General features: G+C 60.3%; 3 protein-coding genes across 3 annotated transcripts; 2 read left to right on the top strand and 1 right to left on the bottom strand.

Annotated features, from left to right (window-relative positions):
• The first annotated feature begins 245 nt into the window (after nucleotides 1–245).
• Nucleotides 246–7,410, top strand: HFE (homeostatic iron regulator). Its single transcript, XM_079761685.1, has 6 exons — nucleotides 246–516; nucleotides 1,743–2,000; nucleotides 2,384–2,659; nucleotides 2,801–3,076; nucleotides 4,089–4,205; nucleotides 4,952–7,410. Exons 1-6 carry the CDS (start codon nucleotides 435–437, stop codon nucleotides 4,990–4,992), a joined length of 1,050 nt encoding a protein of 349 aa, XP_079617811.1. The 5' UTR covers nucleotides 246–434; the 3' UTR covers nucleotides 4,993–7,410.
• Nucleotides 7,411–11,076: 3,666 nt separating this feature from the next.
• On the top strand, nucleotides 11,077–11,466 carry LOC307093832 (histone H4; the record flags this gene model as incomplete). Its single annotated transcript, XM_079762105.1, has 1 exon — nucleotides 11,077–11,466. One exon carries the CDS (start codon nucleotides 11,077–11,079, stop codon nucleotides 11,386–11,388), a length of 312 nt encoding a protein of 103 aa, XP_079618231.1. The 3' UTR covers nucleotides 11,389–11,466.
• Nucleotides 11,467–14,858: 3,392 nt separating this feature from the next.
• Nucleotides 14,859–15,491, bottom strand: H1-6 (H1.6 linker histone, cluster member; the record flags this gene model as incomplete). Its single annotated transcript, XM_079761834.1, has 1 exon — nucleotides 14,859–15,491. One exon carries the CDS (start codon nucleotides 15,489–15,491, stop codon nucleotides 14,859–14,861), a length of 633 nt encoding a protein of 210 aa, XP_079617960.1.
• Between the last annotated feature and the right edge of the window lie 214 nt (nucleotides 15,492–15,705).

The raw sequence follows: 15,705 nt of genomic DNA, 5'->3' as shown, positions 1-15,705 counted from the left end.
TATAATAAATAAAATAATAAAATAATGAAAATGCCGCCCGGCAGGCGTGGCTCAGTGGTTGAGAGTCGACCTAGGAACCAGGAGGTCACGGTTCGATTCCCGGTCCGGGCACGTGCCCAGGTCGCAGGCTCGATCCCCAGTGGGGGCCCTGGCAGGAGGCAGCCGATCCCTGAATCTCTCATCACTGATGCTTCCATCTCTCTCTCCCTTCCTCCCTGACATCAATCTTAAAAACATAAAAAAGGGAAGTGGTTAAACGCCTTTTCCAGGGTCAGCAACAGGCCCAGGGGCTTGGAGTCTGGGACGCAGCCGGATCCGTCCCTGGGCGGCAGGCGCGCCCGCGGCCGGAAAGGGACTGCGCGGCCCAGGAACTTCCCTGCGGCCACCGCCGCGGAGTGACTGCTCCGGGCACGAGCCCCCGCCCGCCGCCCGCGATGGGCCTGCCGGCCGGGCGCGCGCTGCTCCTGCTGCTGCTCGGGGCGCTGGGCGCGCTGGGGGCCCTCGGGGTGCGAGCGCGTGAGTGCGGGGGGGTCGCGGAGGAAGGGGGGCGCCGAGTTTGCGGGGCTGAGCTGAGCTGCAGAGCCAAGACCCCTGGCCGTCGGCCCCGCGCAGCCTCCTCCCCAACCTTCCCGGGGGGACCGGGCCGTGGGGCGCCCAGCCTGGTCCCCACCCGCGGCCCCCGCTCTGCGGGTCGCGCGCAGAGCCGCCCCGCCCTCCTCGACCCCAAGTGGCTCCCGGAGGCCGAGCTCGGCTGCAGCAGGTCCCGGGACTGGAGTCTCGGGTTTCGCGTCTCTCCGGCCGGTTGTGTCCTGTTTCCCTGTCGCCCGCCCGGACCGCGACCACCGCGCCCCTGGCTCTGCCCTTGCGGGGCGCGTCCAGGGCGGGGCTGTGCCGGCGGGCGGGCGCGGAGGGGGTCCCCCTGCGGTGGGCGGGTGCAGGGTTTGGGCGGGTGCAGGGGGCGTGTATGCCGGTGGACGGCTGGGGTCTGAGTTCCACGCCTGGGCTGGGCGCCCCCGCCCCCCCGTTAGCAATCTGTGCGGGTTTTACTGCTTCTTGGCGACTGTTGTTCCGCCTGGAAACCCGGCTTCCTCTTTTTGGGGCCTCGGAGTTCAGTTCTGGGTTCCCGGGGGCAGGGTTCACGGCCGCCCCGCACGGGGCCTGCAGCCCGCGCTCGGCTCGGGGGAGCCGGGGTGTCCGGGGCGGGTTGCTGCGCTGATTCCGCGGGAGGGGGGGGGGGCGCTCAGGGGAAAGGCCTCTCCCGGGTCCGAGACTTTGGGAATCAGGTTTCCTGGCGCCGAGGAAGGACTAGGAGTTTCCCACGGGCCCAGGCAGAAGTGCGTCATGCGCCCCTGTTCCAGGCACCGGGGTCCACCCCTGACCTTCCTCGCAATGGGGGCACCGCCCCTCCGTGAGAGGTCAGAGGTCAGCTTGGCCCGTGGTCGCGGGGGCCCCTGACATGCGCGGTGGACGTGGTTGGAGGCTGTTGCTCAGTCTCTGGGCCTCAGGCGGCGCGAATGCTCTGCGCACCGGCTCCCCGGCTCCGAGCTCCGAGCTGAGCCTGGGCCGCAGCCTGCGCCCTGGGCTCCGGGGAGCCTGTCCTGCACCCGGAGGGCCCACGGCGGAGGAGAGGCTCCGTCACTCTGCGCAGGCCGAGCCCCGGGACCCTGGGGTGGGAGCTGATTCGCAGGCCCCGGGCCTCCGCCGCCCCATCCCCGGGGCCCAGCCGCCTCTTGCCTCCCCAGGGCCACACTCGCTGCGCTACCTGCTGATGGGCGCCACGGAGCCGGACCTGGGGCTGCCCGTGTTCCAGGCCGTGGGCTTCGTGGACGAGCAGCTGTTCGTGTTCTACGATCACGAGAGCCGCCGCGCGGAGCCCCGTGCCCCGTGGGTCAGGGCGTCCGGCCCGCTGTGGCTGCAGCTGAGCCAGAGCCTCAAAGGCTGGGACCACATGTTCACGCTGGACTTCTGGACCATCATGGACAACCGCAACCACAGCTCCGGTGCGGGGCGGGCGGAGGGAGGCTGGGCCCCGGAGGTCCTGGGCCAGGAAGGAGATTTGGGGTGCTGGGAGGCAGGAAGGAGATTTGGGGTCCCGGGAGGCAGGAAGGAGATTTGGGGTCCTGGGAGGCAGGAAGGAGATTTGGGGTGCTGGAAGGAGATTTGGGGTCCCAGGAGGTAGGAAGATTTGGGGTCCTGGGAGGCAGGAAGGAGATTTGGGGTGCTGGGGGGCAGGAAGGAGATTTGGGGTGCTGGGGGCAGGAAGGAGATTTGGGGTCCCGGGAGGCATGGAGGAAGGAAGGAGTTTGCTTCCTGAGGCCCCGCGGATGGAGGAGAGAGCCGCCTGCTCCTTTGGTTTGGGTAACGAATCTGGGGGTGTCTCCAGGGCCCCACACCCTGCAGGTGGCCCTGGGCTGCGAGGTGGGGGCCGACAACAGCACCAGGGGCTTCTGGACGTACGGCTACGACGGCGAGGACCACCTCGAGTTCCGCCCCGAGATGCTGAGCTGGAGGGCGGCGGAGCCCGGGGCCTGGGCCACCAAGATGGAGTGGGAAGTGAACGCCGTCCGGGCCCGGCAGAACCGGGCCTACCTGGAGCGGCTCTGCCCCGAGCAGCTGGGGCGGCTGCTGGAGCTGGGGGCCGGCGTCCTGGACCGGCGAGGTATGGCGGGCGCCGAGCCCCGGGCGCAGTGCAGGGGGTACGGGCACCTTCCTCCCCCCCGGAGCAGAAGGGCAGTGAAGGTCGGGGTGCCCCTGGGGAGGGTGGCGGGGCCCCCTCCCCACACGCTCCTCCTTCCCCCAGTGCCCCCCTCGGTGCGGGTGACGCGCCACGCAGCCTCGGCAGCGACCACTCTGCGGTGTCAGGCCCTGGGCTTCTACCCGCCCGACATCACCGTGAGGTGGCTGCGGGACCGGCAGCCCCTGGACGCCCGGCGCGCGGAGCCCGGGGCCCTGCTGCCCAACGGGGACGGGACCTACCAGGCGTGGGCGGCCCTGGCCGTGCCCCCCGGGGAGGAGCGGGGATATGCCTGCCAGGTGCAGCACCCCGGCCTGGAGCAGCCCCTCGCTGCCACCTGGGGTACGGACCAGCCCGGGGGAGGACACCCGTCGAGGATGGGACAGGGGTTCACGTGGCAGGAGGGGGTGCCCTGGGCGGGAGGTGCCCCGGGCGGGAGGGGTGCCTGGGCGGGAGGGGTGCCCTGGGCGGGAGGGGTTGCCCCGGGCAGGAGGGGGTGCCTGGGCGGGAGGGGTGCCCTGGGCGGGAGGTGCCCTGGGCGGGAGGGGTTGCCCCGGGCGGGAGGGGTGCCCCGGGCGGGAGGGCTGCCCCGGGCGGGAGGGGTGCCCCGGGCAGGAGGGGGTGCCCCGGGCGGGAGGGGTGCCCGGGGTGGGGTGGGGTGCCCTGGGCGGGAGGGGTGCCCTGGGTGGAAGGTGCCCTGGGCGGGAGGGGTGCCCTGGGCGGGAGGGGTGCCCCGGGCGGGAGGGGGTGCCCCGGGCGGGAGGGGGTGCCCCGGGCGGGAGGGGGTACCCCGGGCGGGAGGGGTGCCCCGGGCGGGAGGGGTGCCCCGGGCGGGAGGGGGTGCCCCGGGCGGGAGGGCCGCCCCGGGCGGGAGGGCCGCCCCGGGCGGGAGGGGTGCCCGGGGTGGGGTGGGGTGCCCTGGGCGGGAGGGGTGCCCTGGGTGGAAGGTGCCCTGGGTGGAAGGTGCCCTGGGCGGGAGGTGCCCTGGGCGGGAGGTGCCCTGGGCGGGAGGGGTGCCCTGGGCGGGAGGGGTGCCCTGGGTGGAAGGTGCCCTGGGCGGGAGGGGGGTGCCCGGGGTGGGGAGGGGTGCCCAGGGCGGGAGGGGTGCCCAGGGCGGGAGGGGTGCCCTGGGGGGAGGGGTGCCCTGGGCGGGAGGGGTGCCCTGGGCGGGAGGGGTGCCCGGGGTGGGGTGGGGTGCCCGGGGTGGGGAGGGGGTGCCCAGGGCGGGAGGGGTGCCCTGGGCGGGAGGGGTGCCCTGGGCGGGAGGGGTGCCCTGGGCGGGAGGGGTGCCCGGGGTGGGGTGGGGTGCCCTGGGCCCGGCTTTCCCGGCGCCCACTGGCTGCTGCCGTTTCAGAGCCGTCCGTGTCGGGCGCCCTGGTCTTTGGCATCATCAGCGGGGCCCTCATGGGTGTCGTCCTCATCTTCCTCGCTGGGGTTTTGTTCCGATTCCTACGGAGGAGGCGGGCTTCCCGTGAGTAGGAAGACGGAGGAAGTCTGCCCAGGGCGGGGGGTGGGGGGGTGGAGGGGTGGGGGGGTGGGGGGGGTGGGAGCCCAGGGCACCCGAGAAGGGCCTCTGCTCGCTCTCCCTGAGGCACTGGCTTCCCCAGGGGAACAGGAGTGACGGGGTTTCCACAGAAGGAAAGCTGGGTCCCCAGTGGGGGGCGTGCTGGAGGCAGCCGATCCATGATTCTCTCTCATCATCGATGTTTCTCTGTCTCACTCTCCCTTCCTCTCTGAAATCAATAAAAACATATATAGACTAGAGGCCCAGTCCACGAAATTCGTGCACTCGGGGGTGGGGGGTGGGGGTCCCTCAGCCAGGCCTGTGCCCTCTCACAGTCCGGGAGCCCTCAGGGGATGTCTGACTGACGGCTTGGGCCCGTGGGGAGAAGTTGGACATCTTTGGTGCTGCCGTGGAGGTGGGAGCGGCTCCTGCCACCACCAATGTGCTCGCCAGCCGTGAGCCGGCTTCTGGCTGAGCTGAGCTCCCCCTGTGGGAGCGCACTGACCATGGGGGCAGCCCCTGCATTGAGCGTCTGCCCCCTGGTGGTCAGTGCACGTCATAGTGACTGGCAGTTCTGCCTTGGGTCAATTTGCATATTAGCCTTTTATTATATAGGCTATTTTAAAAATTTATTCCTTGGGGAGGGAGAGGTCAGAGTTGAGGTGAGTGGGTGAGGGAGAGGGAAGGTGATGCCCAGATCCTTGTCTCTGCAGGAGGCACCCTGGGGAGCTACGTCCTCGCCGACCTTGAATGAGGTGCAGCCTGCAGACCCCGCGGGAAGAAGACGGTCGGAGACTCAGAGCCGGCGCCCGGGTGACCTTGGTGCTGGAGGACAGAGCTGCACCCCCAGATAGGAGCTGGCCCAGAAACCCCTGCTCTCTGCCGTCCCCCGGTTAGGTTTTGGGTTCCAACCTGCCGACAGCCCCCCGCGACGACCGCTCTGAGATCTGGCTCTGCGGGTCCCAGGCTGCAGGGAGAGCCTGCCTCAGTTTCCCGCCCCTGTGACTCCACGCACAGGCGTCACCCCAGCCCCTCCCTCCGCAGCCAGGCTGCTGGACTCAGGATTCTCCGGAAGCTGCGAGGAAAGCCGGCAGCGTCTCCTCCCGGCATCCGTCCTCCTCCCGGGATGTGCGCAGGTGCAGGCCCTTCCCGGACCGTTTCCTTTCGATCCTCCCGTCTCTGTCCTCGTGGCCCTTCCGTCCCCGCCCTGTGGTCTCCTCCATGGAGAGGGACCTGGGTCCTTACACCTGCCCTTGACCAGGAATCGAACACGCGACCCTTTGGTGCAAGGGCGGACACTCTAACCACTGGACCACACCGGCCAGGGCCGGCCGGTGCTTTCTTGCTGCTGCTGCCGCTGCATATATTTGGTTGCAAAGCGGTGGCACGAGGCCTTCTGCCTCGGAGGGCAGGTGCCTCAAGAGACCAAATATAGCTCAAAAGTTTGCTGGCAGGTACTGAACCTGGGCAAAGAGATCTCAAGTACTATTTAAAAAAAAAAAAAAAAAAAACACCTTTCAATTGGATAAAGATACATGTCATACGTGCTCGCCGTAGAAACGTGGAAAAGGAGTTAACCTGAAACTATCATCCCAGTAGCCCGTGATAAACGCCATCAACAACGCGTGCTCCTCTCAGCCTCACTGCGGTATGAAAACGTAAAAAGCATCCAATGCACGAATTTTCATAAACGCATGAGGAATTGTGTGGAGTACTGCGTGGTTTTTCCGCGGTGTTTGTCCGCCGTACATATATATGCTCACGAGAGGCCCGGAGCGTGAAAACCCGTGCACTCGGTGCGGGGAGGCCCTCAGCCCCGCCTGCGCCCTCTCCCCTCCTACCACCCACCTGCTCGCTGGCCCTTAGCGCTCCCGCCCCCGCAGCTGCCCCGCTTCTGGCTGAGCTGAGCTCCCCCCCCCCACCCCCGTGGGAGCGCACTGACCACCGAGGGGGGAGCTCCTGCATTGAGCGACTGCCCCCTGGTGGTCAGTGCACATCATAGCGACTGGTCATTCCGCGGTTCAGTGAATTTGCCTATTACCCTTCTATTACATAGGATTATGTTGTTTGGGGGAACTTTGTACTGCTTCTAAGTCTCTTAAAATTTGTTTCATGGACTATTTTCATCAAACTGGAATAGATGACTTCACTGCTGTTCTTTGCTCTAGAAATATTACCATCTAAATTGCAACACCTTGGTTATTTTGTTCACTCCCACACGGGTCTCAGGTCTGGGCAGCTCTTGCTCAATGTTAAAACGCCCAACAGTGTTTTGCAGGCACAGCTCCAACCAGATGAGCTTGTCTGACCTGAACCAGGTAGGTTCAGCCAACTGCAGAACTGGAAATCAGCGTGTAACTGACCAAACCGTGTGCATAAGCCTTGGCTCGGCCTCCCTTCTGTGAGACTCGGCATTGGGTGTGAGTCCCTGCCTCCTTTACTTGCTGCAAGGAACGGAAACTACCCAAGGACGGTGTCTCCCTCCGGAGCAGAGCGCCCCACGCGGGGAACGCCCAGAGTTCAGTGACGATTTCCCCTCCCATCCACGCTGGAAGCACACGGACACATGCTTTCGCTGTACACACATATATGTCACCCTGTCAAAGCAGCGGCCAAAAGCATCCTCCTACCCCTTAAGGATATGCTACAATTAACTAGGCAACAGTTTGTCTTCTGTTGGTTTTATTTCACAGGCGGCGATTCCTAGAAACACCCTACCTAGTCTTTACAGTAACACAGCTATGAACCATCGGCAACTGGGACCTGCTCATGTTCCTTTTTCACAGCTGACATTATAAATCTCCGTTGTCTTTCAGTCTTTCTTAGCTTAATTTTCCTGGCCTCGTTCATCAAGTCAACTGCATTTGAAAAACCAAAACTTTACATTTTAAAATCTTTTTTTTTTTTTTTCCCAGAGAGGAAGGGAGAGGGAGATAGAAACATCCATGAGGAGAACCATTGATCAGCTGCCTCCTGCACGCCTCCCAGTAGGGATCCAGCCCGCAACCCAGGCCTGTGCGGTGACCGTGACCTCCTGGTTCATAGGTCAAAGCTCACCCTCTGGGCCAGGCCTGCCAGGCTGAATGCTGTTCTCTTGTTTAGCTTCTGGCAAAACCGCCCACTAGGCCCGGTATTGCGGAGAGGGGCGCCCTCTGGTGGCCACAGTCAAACACCACAATGGCCCTGAGACCCGGGAGCTGGGGCTGGGGGCCCGGGGGGGGGGGGGGGGGGGGTGTCACCCCTGGTGAAGAAAAGCACCTGGAAATGGGAGGAAATGAGAAGAAATGCCAAGTCGCTGGACTCACAGACAGAAGGCAAACAGGACCCGTCATCTTTGCGCAGTTGGTGAAGGGCTGCTGGGAGGTATAAGCAAAAAGTTGTTATATAATAACAGCATGTACTGCAGGCATTCTTTACACACACTCACACACACACACTCACACACACACACTCACACACACACACACACACACACACACGCTTAAAAACAAGACACCTGCCCGCACCGTGTGGCTCAGCGTTGACCTATAAACCAGGAGGTCGAGGGTCGATTTCCCATCGCAGCTCAGGCCCGGGTTGCAGGCCCCGATCAATGATTCTCTCTCATCACTGACGTTTCTATCTTTCTCTCCTTCTCCCTTCCTCTCTGAAATCAATCTATGTATATATACACACATACATAAAGATAAAAATGGTTATGTCTTTATATTAAAGGAGAAAACCATTTTTTTAAAAAGCCAGAATTCTTCCAGTTAGTTGTCTGTCTGTTTGTTTGTGTGTGTCTGTGTGTGGGAGGGGGGGCAAAATTCAAAACGTCAGAGTGTGAAGTAGGAAAGGTTTATTGATCTGGAAGCCTCCAGCCTAGGAGGCCCGAGGCCTCATGGGCCTCAACGCCGGCCTCTGTGTTAGGGTTGTTCAGGGTTCGGGGGGACAGGGATGCGGGAGCCTGGCGGGCACTTTTTTTTTTTAATTTTAAATTTCTTTATTGATTAAGGTGTCACATATTTGTCCTCATCCCCCCATTCCCATCCCACACCCCTCCTCACGGATGCCCCCATCCCCCTGTTGTCCTTAACCATTGGTTAGGCTCGTATGCTTGCACACAAGTCCTTTGGTTGATCTCTCCCCACTACCCCCCCCCCCTCTCTGAGGCCCAACAGTCCGATCGATGCCTCCTTGTTTCTGGGTCTGTTCTTGTTCATCAGTCTACGTTGTTCATCATTTCCCCTAGATGAGTGAGATCATGTGTCACTAGAAATATACTTATAAGAACCGAATGTGAGACGAGCAATAATAGTTATGCTGACAGGCAAATGAATCAGTCTGTAGTGAGTTTCTTTCTGGACCAACAGTTCTTTTGAGACCCAATTTCAGTGTCCACCAGTTCCTTATGTGTACATGTCAGCACTGACCCCTCAGCAATGGATGGTGGACAAATGGTGGTAATGCAGGTCCAACTCCCTCTGGTTTGGTCTCGGCCGGACCCAGGGGCACGGCCTCACCCGGACCTGGGACCCAGCATCACCCAGGCCCCAGGGTGCGTGGCCTCACCCGGTCCCAGGATCCAGCCTCACCCGGACCCAGGGGCGCGTGGCCTCACCTGGACCCAGGGGCGCGTGGCCTCTCCCAGACCCATGGGCGCACGGCCTCACCCGGACCTGGGACCCAGCCTCACCCGGATCCAGGGGCGCACGGCCTCACCCTGGCGGGCACGTTTTAATGGGAGGACCTGGGAGCCTGGCTGTTTGTGGTCAGAGGCCTGGACAGCGGACCTCGGCTTCTAAAGGGCCCGGTTTGAGCTCCCGCACGTCCGGAGGCCGCGGTGTCTGCGCGGCGGGTGGGCCAAGCTCTCTCCTCTGCGCATGCGCGGCTGCCGGCTTCCGGTTCGGGTCTGAAACCTCCTGCGGGGGGGGGGGGGGTCCCCTGAGCGGCTCTGCGGGTGCAATGCGTGTGCGGGCGGCAGGAGGGAGGGGAAGTCCGGCCTGACATCTCTCAGCTGGGGCCGAAGAAGGGAACCTTTGGGGCAGCTCTGAAGCTACAAAACCAGGTGCCACGCAGGGCTTTCTGTCCCTCCCCCCAGTCATTCTGTCCCTCCCCCCCCCCCCGTCATTCTGTCCCCCCCCGGTCATTCTGTCCCTCCCCCCAGTCATTCTGCCCCCCCCATCATTCTGTCCCTCCCCCCCGGTCATTCTGTCCCTCCCCCCAGTCATTCTGTCCCTCCCCCCCATCATTCTGTCCCCCCCGGTCATTCTGTCCCTCCCCAGTCATTCTGTCCCCCCCCCCCGGGTCTCCCGGGTCCCCTCTCCTGACGGGCGTCCGATGATCATGGTCCTGCTCAGGCCAGACTGTGTACAAGGCCCACATGCTCACCTGACTCAGGGAAGGCCTGCGTCACCCCCAAGGGTGGTCTGAAAATAAAATTTTTTAAAGGGAGGTGTATGGTGGGCGGGCAAGTCCGGGCCAGTATCTTCTCGGACAAAGATCCTCTTCTGTCTTGACTGCGCCTGTGGTCTTTTTGCATCTAAGATAAGGCACCTGCGGAAAGTCAGGGTCACTGGTAACTTCCCCCTTTCTGGACCCCTCGGGGCCTAACAAATAGCGCTGGGACCGGAGCCACAAATCCCCTCATTGTTACTGTTAACGAGTTAATTGTTGGCTGTTAACCCCCCTGCCCCCACCCGTGGGTGTCTGTCCTCTCGCTTTCATCCAGCCCCTCCCTAACCCGTCCCCATGGGTTTCTGTGCCCCTGACCCCTGCTCCGCTGATCATAGCGGATAAAACAGGGGCGATTCTCCGTTCCTCTCCCAGTCCCCGGAGAGCCTGCTCCCGCCATTGTCGGCCGTTTGGCTCCAATAAACTCACAAAAATTCCCCACAGGTTTGCATGTTTGTTTGTTTTTACATTAACAGTTTCATCCTAAGTTTCCAAAATAGGCATTTATTTATTAACCAGAATGGGGAGAGGTGTTGTTGTTTTTTCTTTCAACGAGAGTGACTCAGTGGAAAATTTCACAAATGGCTTACCTTGTTTACAAACCGATAACCTCATCAAAGGCCGCTCCGGGGAAGGCCCCGAGGGCTTTGTGATGACCTTAATCACGGATTAGCCCTACCAGAGGCTTAATCCCCAATTCTAGGAAAAAGGAGGAAGGGAGCTGGTGAGGAAGTGCAGGCCGGAGTGAGGGTCCAGGCCACTGCTTGTTGGAGTTCAGCGTTATGCTCCCCGACTCAGGCTTTACATACAAAGGCGTCAACTGGTAAAGGTTCCAATGTTGAAAAAAGAGGTTTTAATTTTCAGTTCTTTGTCAGCCTTTCCATCTTTCCAAACACTAGATAGACCCTTAGGGTCAGAGCTTCTTCATGGCCAGGCTTACACTTTCTCCAAAACAGAAAAGGCCGTCAAAATACGTCTTTTAAAACAGGAATATTAAAGGGATTGAAAGGAAAAGTCCCTCCACCGACAAGTCCACCATCCTTACTACGTCCACATTCCCCCAGGAACCATTACGTAATGTCCTCGTTTCTCCGTGGGAATAAAAAGAAAGATTGAGCGAACCTCTTTTTCAGCGTCAAACAACAGGAAAATGCACCCCATTTACCAACTAGCACGAAAAAAAATTCAGACAGAAAAGAAAGGGAAGCTTTTCAAGGAAATGAAATCAGGTTCACTGGCCAATCACAACGTTGAGATGTTCCTCTTCCCCGCGCTCCTCCCCCGCGATGACCTAACGTGTAAAAAAAACAACCCACACACGCAGCGCCTTTGGTTCTCAATCAGGTCCGCAGACATTCTATTTAAAGGGCTGGGTGCAGCCCGAATCTTCACTGTAACTGCAGCCATGTCCGGTCGCGGCAAAGGCGGGAAGGGCCTGGGCAAGGGCGGCGCCAAGCGCCACCGCAAGGTGCTGCGCGACAACATCCAGGGCATCACCAAGCCCGCCATCCGGCGCCTGGCGCGGCGCGGCGGCGTCAAGCGCATCTCCGGGCTCATCTACGAGGAGACGCGCGGGGTGCTCAAGGTGTTCCTGGAGAACGTGATCCGCGACGCCGTCACCTACACGGAGCACGCCAAGCGCAAGACGGTTACGGCCATGGACGTGGTGTACGCGCTCAAGCGCCAGGGCCGCACCCTCTACGGCTTCGGCGGCTGAGCCCCACCGACTGGCTCCCGCCCCAAAACCAAAGGCCCTTTTCAGGGCCGCCCACCCCCTCGCGGAAGGGCTGAGCGCGCTGTCGTGCTCGTGTTACTGTGGACATTTCCTTGTTTGATGCCGGCGCGGCCCTAACCTTCAGTTCGCAGGGGCGCTGGCGCCCTGGGCCCATCGGGAGGGGCGGGGGCTCCCGGGGTGACCCGCAGGAGTGAGCAGAGGGGGGAGGTCCTCGCCAGGCTCGGACTTCCATCGGAGAATATGAACCTCTGGAGGCCCCTCCTTGTTTTTCTGGCTCCACACTTCATGTTCCCCGCCCCCCACGAAAGGCTCAACCACAGGCCGAGGTTGGGGAGAAGCTCCCTGCGGCGCGGAGCCCTGGCGGGGGGTGGGGTGGCGGCCCACGTGGTTCCCAGTGGGAAAGGCAGGGAGGGAGGGAGGGGGCTGAACAGACATTACAAACCAGGTGTGTGCGGTGCGGGGAGACGACCACAGGAACCCCCGGGGTTAGAATCCGACCGAGGCACCCAGGCTCGGTGTCCTAACCTACTTGCCCCGGGCGATGTCGGGAAGGGAAAGCTCTTCACACTTTGTGAACCCCCCCCCCCCCCCTTGTTCCGGATTTGGGTGTAAATGTAATTAATTACTTTTGCTGGTTTCTGTTGTCAGGCTGGGCCCCGCCCTAAGCCCGAGGCCAAGCTGTTTGCAAATTACCTTTGACCGAGGGCGTCGGGGCTTGAACTCCGGTCTCTAACCCCCTCCGCCCGGACGGCCCTGCGGCTCCAGCTCTCCGGCGCCTACCCCACCCCGCTCCCAGGACTCCCAGCTGATTTTCCTTTTTTCATCTTCCTTTTTATTATTTATTTTTACTTTTATTTTTTCATTTTTCATTTTAAATGTGCCAGCTATAAGCGGTGGAAAATTTTTTGTTGTTAATATGGACCATTCAAATATTACCATATGGTTATAAAAAGTGTTATGTCTGTCCTCAGGTTGAATCCACAGACTCGCTTTCTGTTACAAAACCAAAGGCCTTTTGAGGATTTCCAGAAACATCTCACGATGGGCTGCTGGGCTGCTGGGCGTTCGGGAAAGCTCTCCTCTGGCCTGACCCACGCGGTCTGTCCATGAGCCTCCTGGGGACAAGCTCCCAGGGACGATGCCCGGTGCGGGCGGAAAACCGTTAAATTTCGGGGCTGGGACTGCAGGGCCATTTTCCTGTGGCTCAAGGGAGGGGTTAATTGCTGCTCCCAGAACGGTAGGGGAAACCTTGGTGGGTTTTTTGTTGTTTTATTGATTTCAGAGAAGGGAGAGAGAGAAACATCCATGGTGAGAAAGAGCATGGACCGGCTGCCTCCTGCACGCCCCCTGCTGGGGATGGAGCCCATAACCTGGGCCTGTGCCCTGACCGGGAATCGAACTGTGACCTCCGGGTTCCTAGGTCGACGCTCGGCCCCTGAGCCACACGCTCAGGCTGTTCCTAACCCGCGGTGTGCCGGGCGCTCAAAGGCCGGAGGAGCACGGGTGCCCATCGGGTGTGGAACGGGTTACAGACGATGATCTGAGTGATGCTGGGAGACGGTGGCTGCAGGGCGGGAGGAGGCCCGTTGTTGGTCCTTGTTCCTCCGCGATGTGAGGGTCTGCGGGCCCGAGGTCAGTCCACCGCTTGTCAGGTAACCAAAGCCTATCCCCAGAGCAGAAAATGTCCAGCCTCCAAGGAGACTGGGCATCATATCCAGCAAGGCTCGGACTCGGGCTGATTCTGCACAGACGGAAGCCATGGTGTCAAGTCGTTTTCCGTGTGAGATGCAGTTTAAGTTCTTCCCTCCGAGGCCCAATTATACAAAGGAGTTCTGAAAGGCGAGGTGCCAGGGAGCCACCTGGAGAAGATGCTCCAATTGAAAGGATGCGGTACATCCTTTTGCACTCAAATACCAAGGCCCCAAATAGGGTTAACAGTATGAATTTCATATTTACGATGGTCCTATATAATAAAAGGTTAATATGCAAATTGTACCCATGGTGGAAGTTAGACTGACTGGGAGTTAGAAGGGCATTGACCACCAGGGGGCGGCGAGGAACATGGTAGGCATCAGCAACAAGGCGTTGGCAGTGGGTGGCAGTGGAGGCACTGCTGGCCCCAATGGGCCTGATGAGAACGGGACCATGTCGGGATGGTGGAGCAGGTGAGCAGGCAGCACCAGGCCAAGGTGGATGTGAGCAGGGGTCCCAATCGCCCTGCTGGTTGCCCCACAGATCAGCTCTGATCACTGGCCAGGCCTGGGGACCCTACCCATGCATGAATTTCATGCACCAGGCCTCTAGTAAATGCCAAATTAAGTGAAAACAAGCTAATTTTAAAATGAGAAACATGCATTAATACAAGCAGTTTTTTATAAACGTTTGATTCAGACCCTAACTGTGCAGCCTCCAACATTTCCCTAAAGACTAGGGTTAGCATTTTCCTGCCTGTGGGACACCATCTATACACTCTTCCTAAATAAAATACATGGAATCACACTCATATTAAACAGAGCAATCATTTATCAAGCCAACTTTTTTAAAATGTGACAATAACAATAGTATATAGTAACTACATACTATGGAAATGAGGATATATAGCATTTCAATATTCTTGTGACAACTGTAAATATTTGACTTACTGGCTAATCACACTCATAATGTAAACAAAACCAGTTTAACATTAAAAATGTAAAAAATCTTTGTAATCCAAATTCTGACACTTTGATGTCTGTGTATGACCCTACAATGCCCGTGGACAGCAGACTTAAGACACAACCTTTTACACTGGGGGCTGGAGCCATCCAGGCTCAGCCACCTGGTGTGCGGATGGTCAAATAAATTCGTGATCCCTCAAAAAGTAAAAACAAAACCAACCTTTTGCCCAGCTGGCATGGCTCAGTGGTTGAGCATCAACCTATGAACCAGGTGGTCAGGGCACATTCCGGGGTGGTGGGCTCGATCCCCAGAGGAGGGTGTGCAGGAAGCAGCCAATTGTCCTCCTTGATGCTTCCCTCTCCCTCTTTGCAATCAATAATTTAAAAAAACTCATTAGGATGACACCATACGAAAGTGTAAGAGGCAATGTGGCACTTGTTAAAGGAAAATGAAGGTATGTTGGGGCTGTGAGCAGCTCTCCACTCCTCTCTACACAACGCTGGCATTCCCTGTAAAGGATAAGCTTGCACAAGGCAGGAGGCGTTGCAGCGGAGTACAACCCGGCATCGTGGAGCCGGGCAACACGAGTCCGTCCAGGCAGACCTGTGCACATGTGGATCCTAGCCGACCTGTCCACGTCTAACCAAACAGCAAGTTTGCAACGAGGTTGACCAGGAAGTCACGAGCTCCCGGCAGCCCCCAGTGCTACGCCGTTTTACCACGACTTGGGTGGCTCTTAAAAGAGCCTTTGGGTTTATTTTGTGTCGTTTTCTCCTGTTTTGAAGATGGGCCTTTTACTTCTTAGATGCTGCCTTCCTGGGCTTGGCCTTCTGCTGGGTCCCCTTGGGCCTCCCGGCCGTGGGCTTGTCGGCCTTGGCCTTGGCCGGGCTCTTGCGCGGGGGCCTGCCCTTGGGCCCGGCCGCCTTCCTGACGCCGCGGGCGGCTTTTGGGGACGCCGATGCCCTGGGCTTCTGAGCTCTCTTGTTGGCGGTGGCGCTCTTGGGCGACTTGGACTCCCGGGACAAGACCAGCTTCTTGCTCTTGGCGGAGGCGGCCTTCTTGACCTTGACCAGCTCGGGAGCCGCCTTCTTGCTGAGCCGGAAGGAGCCCGAGGCGCCGGTGCCCTTGGTCTGCACCAGGGTGCCCTTGCTCACCAGGCTCTTGAGCACCAGCTTGATGCGGCTGTTGTTCTTGTCCACGTCGTAGCCCGCGGCCGCCAGCGCCTTCTTGAGCGCGGCCAGCGACATGCCCGCCCGCTCCTGGGACAGCGACAAGGCCTCCGTGATCACCTTGGACACCGACGGGCTTGGAGTCTTGCGACTCACGCCCGCCAGGCCCACCTGCTTCTTCCCTCGCTTCTTGATGTTCGGCTTCGCCATGAAAGCCGGGCCAGGCTCTGCCGGGTCCACAGGGGCCGTCTCGGACATCCCAGGGCAGAGGGTCCACAGAGGAGAGCCGGGGAGGAGGGTCAAGCGCCTTGAGGGGGTGGGGGGGGCCCCTCACGCCTTATATAGGGCAGGGCGTGCTCTGATTGGTGCGTCGCCTAGGCCTCGCCCCGCCCCTCGCGGGGAGGAGCGTTTGTGTTTGTTTTCCCCCCAAAACTTGAAGCCCACAAAAATCGTCCGCACGGAGGGGCCCAGT

This window comes from Cnephaeus nilssonii (genome assembly GCF_951640355.1).
Source record: "Cnephaeus nilssonii genome assembly, chromosome: 21".
Classification (NCBI taxonomy): Eukaryota; Metazoa; Chordata; class Mammalia; order Chiroptera; family Vespertilionidae; genus Cnephaeus; species Cnephaeus nilssonii.
This window is presented reverse-complemented; position numbering and strand designations above follow the sequence as displayed.